Consider the following 10,261-nt stretch of genomic DNA (forward strand, 5'->3'; position numbering starts at 1 on the left):
GACCTAAATAATATTGATAAGAATTCTAATTTTTATGTTCATATGTTACATTACTAATATATCATAGCAATTCTTTACTGATAAATGATGAGATTTCATAGATATAAAGCCAATTATAATAGCTGATATAAAGCCAATTATAATAGCTGACATAAAGCCAATTATAATAGCTTATTAAACGCTTCCATTGGCATACATCAACAAATTTAACCTACCTATGGTTTTACCAATTGAATAGCCTTTGCTTTCATACTTGAGCAATGCTTTTATGATGTTATTGCAAATTCATAGCCTAGATTTGGCAAATATTATCAACCCTAACACTAACTAGCAGTTGGCAAGAGAAGATTGACAATTAAAAGGTGCAAAATTGTAGAAGATCCCAATTAGTATACTACATTGAAAATTAAGGGATCATAATAGGATGATAAGTTTACATCACTAAAGACAAAGAATACGGCAGAAATCCGTATAAGCAATGGTTGGTGAAATGGAAGGAATAGATTTTTCATCGATAGCAAGCAACTGCTCAAACAAGTTTCCCAATAAGCAACCGTGAATAAAGGTAGCAACTACACTTATTATAAAGTTACTTCAAAACAGGCACAAATCCCACAACACTAACTTGAACCACAATTTGTAAGAACATGGCTCAAGTAATAAATGAAAAACAGAATATTTGCAGAAAGAAATATCTGGAAAAGGTTAGGAAACTATACTAATTGTTCTTGATAAAAAAAGGCGGAATTCATATTGGCCGATCATTGCTTTCTTGCAATCACTATGCCATCTCTCTGAATCTTGCAATAGCTTTCTTCTGAATGATGGTTCGATAACTATCTCCAGCTTGTGCCTCCAGCGAAGGGTCTGTTTTCCTCTGCTGGTTTCCAAGCCCTGACCTATCATCCACAGCTTTTGCCTGGACAGGTTCCTTGATGCCACTTCCGTCTTTGCCGAGTCCCTGGTTGCTCATAAGTAAACAAGAAGGAACAAGAAACACAACCACCAAAACTGATGTCAGAGCCAAACAACCATAGTTCCAAATACAAAATATCCTCACTGCATGGAGAACTTTCCGTGAGTGGCCATCTCAGCTTAAGTTAGATTATGGACGGAAACTATCTTTCCTATAGGATAACATTTTTGTCCTGATTATAAATTGAACTAACAACTAATTGGGATGCCTAGAACATGAAACTTTCAAATTTATCTACTGTTCTGTATCACAACTATGGTGAAGAAAACATAGAACTGCACCTATATTCATCTATATGCATAAGTTGGTAATCCCACAATTTCATATTAACTTTAACGGATAGGTGAAAAGGTATCTGGGGAGTATGATGGAATTGACCCTTAAATGGGGAATATATCTTATACTTCCAACACAGAAGTGCCAAGCAATACATAGCTCGTGAGATGATAAAATACAGAATAAAATTAGGCAAGAGAAAGTGAGGTACCAGTCCTTCTTGCCAACCCATATTGCGAAGCATCCGGTTTCCCACATTGTTTTCATCAAGGGCTCGATCAGAGGTAATCACTTCATAATTCTCAATATCGCTTGTATCACCAGCAGTCAGTCCCCCAACTCCAGGGGGAAAGGGCATTGCCCCCGTTACCGACAAAGAACCCTTTCGAAACGGGTTATCACAGTCTTCAAACAAAGCCATTTCCAGCATGTGAATATATGTATTGACAAGCATATCAAATATTCAACTGTCGATTTGGAAGATTTGACAAGCCATTGCAACACTAATGCCAGGATGTATGAACAGAATCTAAGTTATCATGCCTAAATTCCTACAGGAATGAACTAATAAATTAGTTGCGAGTAAAAATTTACAAGATGATAAAGTGGGGCACGGGCAAATTTTTAGAGGTTGACATGGCAGTGTGACTAAAAGCAGAATCTTTTAACACAAATATTACAAATCACATATGAGCATGATATACAGTCATGGAAGGAATGATAGTTGTCAATGCTTACTTGGATCCCCATATCCCATGTCTAACGAATCATCCCCTATCGAAGTTGACGAACCATAAAGATTTCTTCTTTCAGCTGCTCTATCTCTATAAGTTGTCTGAGGTTGATCTCTGGAAGTCAATTGCACTGGTGCCTCCGAAAACCTGCGTTTACCACGTCCAGCAGATGAAGATGATGCATATGAACCTAGTGCTGATGCATCAGTCTTGAAGGGTGTGGTAGCGGATTTTGCTTCTGTTGGGTATGCCGTTGCAGTAGTTAGTGATGTACCTCCAGTGCCAGAGACAGGAAAAGTTGAATCAGACTTTATAATGCCTTTTCCTGAACCCCTAATAACACCCATGATTGTGCCCCCCGAACTACTGATGGGTCTTGGCTTAATCTGTGAATCAGTGTCCAGTGCTTCAGAAGTGATAACCTGAACAGCCCCACGGCTACTAGATGAAGATGCAAAAGTTGAGCTATTCAAATTTGCAGAATCAATTTTTATCTTGTTTTTTGTAGTTGATGCTCCAGGTGCAAAGTAAGTACTGTTTGATTTATCACTGGTCAAATTTGATGGCTCCTTATCATCAAGAACTACACGTGCAGCCTGCCCCTCATGGTTTCTTTGCTTCCACATTGCCAGAACATTATTCATCTTCTTCTTATTTGCTAAAAGGCTAGTTTTGGATGCCAGCTTTATCTCTCTAGATTTTTCTTTTTCTTTCTTCTCTGCTGCTAAAGCTGCTGTTGCAGCAGCCTGAACTGCATCTGGCAATGAAGCTTTTTCACTTGATTTCACAGTAGTTGTAGGTGCAGATATCACTACTTTTTTGCTTGTGGTTCCGTCTGCTATCTTTGAAGTTTCATCAGTCGCATCTCCAGCTGCCTTGTTATTACTCTGCTCGTTACAAGGTACATACTGCTGAGTTTGATTATCAAAAGAATACCAAACCCCATTGTTCCCATCATAGTAAAGACCTGTATAAGACAATATCACAAATGGAGATCCTGAATATTAGTATCTGCTCCAATATTATATATATACTGGAATTATCTAACATTGATAACAAAAGAGAGTAGATGTGCTAAAATATACTTTCTAAAACTATATGTTCTGCATTAAATTGTAACCTACATTTAACAAGGAATTATTGATATAACATCATACAACTTTCTGCAAAAAAAATTACCCTAGCACAAAAAAAAAAAAAAGTTGTCCTCTGTTGTATCTTGATGGACTCACCAGTATTTCCATCATAATAGAAGCCAGAGGCAGCATCATAATAATAGCCAGATTTCTCATCCCACACAAAACCAGATTGTGGTGCAGAACCACCTTTCTGAGCTTCTGTATTACCTTGCACATACACAGATGTAGATTGTTTCTGATCTGGGTTGTACTCCTTCGGTGCCCAGCCAACAGCATCATACTAAAACAAAGAACTAGTTTTACATCAATAAGGTAGAAAAAATTGAATAGTCCATTTCTCTGACAACTAAATATTACAATATACATTACTACTGACAAAGAAGTTAAGATATAGGAATCATGTTCTGGCAAGAATGAAATCTGAGAGTATAATTGTTAGTATCTATATCCAAATTCCTATGCATAAAGTTCTTTCATGTCACTGTAACATAGAACAGATGTGATGAAAAATATTGTAGAACTAAAGAAACTATGACAAACTGAGTTAAAATTGCTACACTAGCTTAACAATTCTACAAAAGGAGACTAGACATTTATCTAAGGGGAGAGGATTGACAATTTTCACCCAATTAAATACCAAAAATATTAGATGTGGAACATGAATAAACAGTCATTTTCAACTAGTTGTAGAATTGGCACAAATATCTAATATTCAAAAAAATAGATTAGTCTTTGGCACAAATTGAGATTCATCACGAGATCAAGGATAACACATTTAACCTTGCCATCATTTCTCAGACTCAACTCACCCAACTTTCTCTTGCTCACAATTGGTCGAGCATGGTTATTATGGATCACGAGGCTATATAGAAACAAATCCACTCTCAAACAACAGTCCCAAATCTACTTTTCAACTAAAACCCAATTTGAATGTGGTTAGGGGCTGGACTAAAGCATATAACATTGAATACTGAATACTAACACTAAAGTGTTAGTGAATGATCTATGATAAAATTGTGGTTTTATTATTGGTTATAAAGTATTTTTTTATTTTTTAATATTAAATTAATAAATGAAACACTATTTATATATTGCTTATTACTAATTGAATATATAATGACATGGAATAGCCATTCTTCTTAAGATTTTAAACACTTAATCTCATATATTAAGTACTTCAATTATATATTTTTCATTTTTCTTGTCGATTCTGATTGCACTAAACCTCCTGGTCTAATACAACCAATATTTAGATTCCTTAACTATCTAATCCTAACTCATTTTAACTATATTGTAATGCTGATAAAAGAACAGTAGAAATTAAGGTTTGAGAAGAAATATAATAGTCATAAAAATGCAATGACAGAATGAAAGAAGTAGAATCATTAATCCAATCAATTGAGTACTACAATGTTCTCATTTGCTTATCTAATATTAAAAATTTGAAAACCCTATATACACCACTGACAAGAATATCAGCCACCAAGGCACCTTTAAGGAATGAAGATTAGCAGTATGGGAATTACGAAATGACCTGTTGAGCAAATGTCGCCGCCTCAATAGCAGCTGCTGCAAGACTGCTTGATTGTGGAGCTCCTGATCCAGGTCCATGAATACTTTTGGCATATGCTACACGTAAGAGTTGACCGTTCTTCTCCAGGGTTGTTCCGTTTGTCGCTTCAAGAGCTTTAGTTGCATCTTCAACCTAAAATCCCCAACTCAAAATGGAATTGTTAAGCCTGTCACAAGGGACAAGGTAAAAAATTATGTATATATATATATATATAGAAAATGCAAATACCGAGTGAAAATGCACAAAAGCAAATCCCCGAGACACATGGGTGAATTTATCTCTGACAAGGCGAAGATCCTGCAGATGAAAAGAGTTAGTTAACAACTAAGAAAAGAATAACATTCTAATACTATATTTGCTACCTTAATAGGAGCATGTTTGGCAAATTCATAGCGAAGCATTTCTTCATCTGCATTTTCATCTAACCCCCGTACAACTAAAACATGAGTAGGACCTGAAAATGAAAAATTTATTAGTGACAATGCAAATTTCTAATCTAAAAAAATGGCATACCTAGATCTGAACCCCTCTTCCCTGATGGTGCTGGATAGGTGCTTGCTACATCAGCTGGAGGAGCATCATTGGTACGTGCCTCATTGCACTGGAAGAAAAAATGAAGATTAAGAGATCATAACATAATCAAGAACATGAATGAAAGAAAATGACATGGACTCTAAATGAGACTTCAAAGTAGACCATCTTCTCAAATAAAAGAAATAGCCATATCAGTTGTCAAAAAAAAAAATTTAAAATTAATCCAATGAGAAATCAGTGATGTTGTTGAATAAATTACATTATAATCAACAAAACCATTGCCAAAAATTGCTGACAATGAAAAAAATAATAATTTTTTCCTTTTTGCACAAGATAAAAAGGCAGTCCAACCCCCCTTGCTAATACAGAAAACTAATACAGAAATAGCTAAAGCATCCCTGCGGGAAATGACCAGAGAAAGAATATGGAACACAACAAAAACTTATTGGACATACAAAGTGACAAAAAAAAAGGAACACCACAACATAAAGTAATGAAAATAATATACATAACCAAAAGGACAACACAAGCATAACAACTTAAAAAAAAAGACTCAGCGAAGGAAACCTACAAGTAGTTATGCGCTTTGCAACTTTGTTTGACAGTAGATTTCCTTTTAAATATTTAAATGAATAAAAAGTAATTTTTTTAAGCCACAAGTAATTGATTCCAGAGTGCATTTTTAAGTTGCAAGTGTGGCCAAAAAAACGTCTTACATGTTCAGAAAGAGTAACTGAATAAAGAAAAGGTTAATCCCTGGCAATGACCATTTACTAAGAGAACAATCAAGATGGTTAGTAAAATGGACCATAGTATACATGAAATGCCAATTTTAATAATCTATCATTTGAAAGAGGCACATGTTTAAAGTAGCCCATAATATGAAGGGCATGAAAATACTGGAATGAACTATGTTGCTCAGGCTTACATACAAAGATACAATGAGTTTGGATCCTAGTGTCTGACATAGATATAAAAATTTCCAACACTTGATCAATAGGGATTTCATGTCCACATGTAAATCAATGTGTTAATATTTAACACCAGCATGCAAAAGTAGATTAAGAGTCCAAATGTCAAAAATGAAGATACTGAGCAAATGGAACAAGCACAAAGAAAGAGAAAATAAGATATTCGTAAATTGAGTATTTGAGCTGTTGAAATATATTCATTGAAAACTTCTTTGTTGAGCTTGTTGAAACTAAAAATACCAATTCTACCAGACTTCTGTAACTCAAAAAATGGTATCTAGTATCACTTAACTAAAGAATAAAATGTACAAAAAAGAGACAGAAAATGAGGAACACACCTGGAAACAGGATGTTCTCCGTGCAAAATTTAAACAGCCGCAGATGAGGCACATCCAATCACATGGTGCAGTAATGTTTTTCCCATGCCCCTGACTTGATTTAACCATGTTTTCCTGTCCTGAAGAAGGTGCACCAGTCCCACCAGTTGGCTTACTACTGCATCAGAGAAGGACATCAACAACAAAGTGTAGCAACAGAACTAAAATAGATAGCACAGCCAATATGATGGTGTAGTTTGAGGAATAAACATAGAATCTCCCTTAGCGCATACAACATAACTGTGTAACATTCTTCAATTAAGATGACATGAAAATAATTAGCTTAAGTTGAATAAACTAGAACAAGGTTGATTTGCACAACAGTACATAGATAAGGGATTTACATATTTTGGACTAATGCCAATGCTGCTATAACTATGCCAGTGATGGGCTTTCATGGTTCAATTGTCCAGTTCATTGTATCATCAATGATTGATAGAGTAGAAGCATGCCGAATTTTACCATCCTCTTGTTCCTTGTATGTCTAGGTTGACTAGTATATGTATAACTAAATGAAAAATCTTCTTGTTCTAGAAAGAAACTATATATTAGTTCTAGAAATTGACATAACATTTGAAGAGTAGAAATCCATTTGTTTTCAATGTGTTTTTCCACCGAAAGCATGTTTATATTTTAGATGGCTGGTAATGCAAACTTCCAATTTATGTATAAACTTTCCACATAAAGTCTGTACCTATACTCAAAGAAGAGCTTCCTTCCATCAATTACTAGACCATTATCTCCCATGCCATCCATCATCTTACGTGCAGCATCCTGCACATAAGTTTGGTAAAAAAAGATACATACAGAGAGGTTAAGTAAGATGTTTTGAAGGTAGGTACCATGTCAGGGAAGTCAATAAAAGCAAAACCACGAGAGACTCCAGAATTTCTCTCTTTAATAACGCGTACATGACGAAGTGGTCCCCATTCAGCCTGACAGAAATTATAACTACTAAATTGATTGCTCATAAACAACCAAGAAATCAGTTATGAATGTATTTCATACAAGAATTTGATATAAATCTTCTTCAGTTGTCTTTTGCGATAGACCCTTCACAATAATTGTAGCAGATGGAGCCTGCAACAAAAAGAGAGAGAAGATAGAGTTTGTCAACTATGATATACATAAAGTAATACAGTATATGGAACTTGAAGCATACCACAAAAGAATCGTTATATCGTTTTTCATCATGATCATAATCCCACCGCCTATCATTTCTATCATACCGCACATCATCATAGCTATCCTCTCTATGACTTCTACGACTTCTACTTCGAGGAGATCTTGATCTAGACCGATCATCACAGCCTCGGGAACGGGAGCGCTCACGCTGTTTGTATGGGCTTTGATCTTTTTCCCTGCTTAAACCCCTCTTTTCATGATCACGATCATGAGATCCACGTCTTCGCCAACTACCTTCCCCTTTGCTTCTTTCATGGTCAGAATCATAGTTATACCGTTCATAATCAAAATCTCTATCTCGAGAATCTTCCCTATTTCGATGAGACGTATGATGCCTCACTTCATAGTCATTGCAGACTTCTTCTCGGTCCCTATCCCCAAACCTACCATGTTTATCATATCTATAATCATGATAACTATCAGCATCATTGTATCTTTCCATGCTACGATACCTATCACGAAACTTATCAACATCATGAAAAGAATTGGCTTCACGATAACTTGTTGGATCACCAAAATTATCCACATCATGATATGGCTCAACATTCCTTCTTGAATCCCTGATGAGTGCATATTCTTCATCAAAATTTCTTCTAGGATGAGACCAGACACCAGGAACATGTGGTGGTGGATAAATATCCCTATCAAGCATGTCATGATGGAAGGAGTTCCTTGGATAACCAGAATCCCTGGGGAATCCATCTGATAAGAACCTCCTACCACCACCATAGGATCCACCAGACCTGCAATAGTAAATAAACAATGGAGAGAAACAGGGTGATATAATGAGCACAGTTAACCAGAACCCAAAAAATAGTGCAAAAGATCAAATGATTGATGTTATTATATCATACAAAAGTTTGATTCCAAAATGAATAAGACTCTGAGCCCTCGCATCCAGGAGGAAGTGATAAGCCATTTACAAACAAATATGAGATTTATAGGGGGGGAAACCAGATGAAGAAGTCATAACATAGCCCACAATGTTCCATTCATTATTTAATACTCACCTGAAGTCTTGCTCATGGGCAGGACCATACCCCTCTAAGGCCTGTAGATTCAACAGAATAAGCAAGTTAGCATCAAATATTTATGGAAGGGGTAGGGAAATCCATTCCATATAAAAACTGTCCCACAGCTTTCTTCAACAGTTCTTTTACAATGACATGACATTGAACATGGAGCACATGTCATGTGCATAATCTGCTATAGCATCCCGGTTATAGGTAACAAAAGAGGAAACTGCAATTACGCTGTTAGTATCCCATCCTTGTTGCCGACCATAACGCCCAGGATCCATTGCAGATTGCACCAGTATTCCCTGCAAGGTTCTCGTTGATCTCACACTTTTGACTTTTGAATGAAGGTTGTTTGGATATCTATCCTGTAATTCATGCACAAAGGTATGATTATGCCAGTGTCAATAAAGAACTAACCCACATAGCCAACCTTTTTGCATTGAATCGTCAAACTAATAAACACCCATCCTTGGGATGTCAAATGACGAGCATGCAATCCTTCGAAGTTTCAGAAAAATCACATACGTCGAGTAGTAATCATTTCAAAGAAGGATTGATGCCCTCAAAGAAAATATCAAATTTAGTAGCCCGGGCCAATTGCATGGAACCCAAACAAAGAGATGCTTCTAGTAATTCTGCAAACCTAATCCTTGTATATCAATCCACTTTGGAATTCTGGTACAAATCCAGAAATCCTCAACACCTGTTACTCGGACACGGCATACATCCCGTCCGCACCGGGTGCGGATACAAAAATTGACACCGATCTGCAAGGGCAAAGGGAAGAAGAACAACAAAGGAAGGTTACCTAACCGGAGCTCGACAGCGTCGCGCGAGGAGGGAAGAAAATTCAACGGCGCCCGCGCAAGGAGGGGGGAGAGTTCAACAGCGCAGCGTCCATGCACGAGGAAGAGGAGGTCGAAATTCGTCGGGATCGTGCAAGAAAGGAGCGGCTTGGTTGTGCTCACGTCAGAGTAGGCGATAAGAGAGAGTCCCGTCGGAAGGCAGGAAGTTGGAAGGGAGCGGAGCAGCACGGCTGAGAATGAGATCCCGCGTCAGTAATTGGGGCAAGGGAGAACGAACCTTCGCGTCGGGAGGAATTAGGGTTGATTTTTTGGGTAAATCAGTAATATAATATAGCAAAATTTTCATTTGCCCTTATATTTTATATTCTTTTTCTTAAAACCCCTCGTACTTCCAACGTATCAATGAATCCGCCTCACTTTACTTTAGGGCCATAAATAAATTAAATATTTATAAGCAAACTAACTATATTTACCCTACGGCATTGCTTACAGTTTGATTGAATTTGGACATGCCACGTTAAAGAAAAAATGCGTTAAAGAACAAATGCGTTAAAGAAAAAAAATACAAAATCTAATTCCGCGAGCTCCAATTCTACTGCCGTAGACATCGATTGTTATTCTCCCTCGCGTCTCTCGTCAGTCTGCTACTAATCTCCACTAGACGCCGATGG

The 10,261-nt window shown here is 36.8% G+C and overlaps 1 protein-coding gene across 8 annotated transcripts; it reads right to left on the reverse strand.

Moving 5' to 3' along the window:
* Positions 1 to 556: 556 nt before the first annotated feature.
* LOC121993254 (SUPPRESSOR OF ABI3-5-like) lies at positions 557 to 9,895 on the reverse strand. 8 transcript variants are annotated; one of them, XM_042547981.1, is made up of 16 exons: positions 9,593 to 9,895; positions 9,018 to 9,149; positions 8,776 to 8,816; positions 7,743 to 8,508; positions 7,589 to 7,660; positions 7,423 to 7,515; positions 7,275 to 7,354; positions 6,542 to 6,695; positions 5,212 to 5,299; positions 5,061 to 5,152; positions 4,927 to 4,995; positions 4,660 to 4,830; positions 3,219 to 3,405; positions 1,991 to 2,953; positions 1,464 to 1,657; positions 557 to 961 (listed from the first exon to the last, which is right to left on the reverse strand). In XM_042547981.1, the coding sequence occupies exons 2-16, from the start codon at positions 9,063 to 9,065 to the stop codon at positions 782 to 784; spliced, it is 3,198 nt and encodes a 1,065-aa protein (XP_042403915.1). In that variant the 5' UTR covers positions 9,066 to 9,149; positions 9,593 to 9,895; the 3' UTR covers positions 557 to 781. The 8 variants fall into 8 exon arrangements, with proteins under 8 accessions (XP_042403915.1, XP_042403912.1, XP_042403913.1 ...); XM_042547978.1 differs by having other exon boundaries at positions 6,542 to 6,698; XM_042547977.1 differs by having other exon boundaries at positions 785 to 1,657.
* Positions 9,896 to 10,261: the final 366 nt, after the last annotated feature.

Source organism: Zingiber officinale, chromosome 6B (assembly GCF_018446385.1).
Source record: "Zingiber officinale cultivar Zhangliang chromosome 6B, Zo_v1.1, whole genome shotgun sequence".
NCBI classification, from domain to species: Eukaryota; Viridiplantae; Streptophyta; class Magnoliopsida; order Zingiberales; family Zingiberaceae; genus Zingiber; species Zingiber officinale.

Excerpts from the sequence above, each read along its gene's own strand:
- LOC121993254 (XM_042547974.1), bottom strand. The coding sequence starts at position 9,065 with ATGGATCCTGGGCGTTATGGTCGGCAACAAGGATGGGATACTAACAGC. Across the intron at positions 4,996-5,060 it reads CCAAACATGCTCCTATTAAG|GATCTTCGCCTTGTCAGAGA; the intron begins GTAGCAAATATA and ends TTTCATCTGCAG. Across the intron at positions 1,658-1,990 it reads CATGGGATATGGGGATCCAA|ACTGTGATAACCCGTTTCGA; the intron begins GTAAGCATTGAC and ends CTTTGTTTGAAG.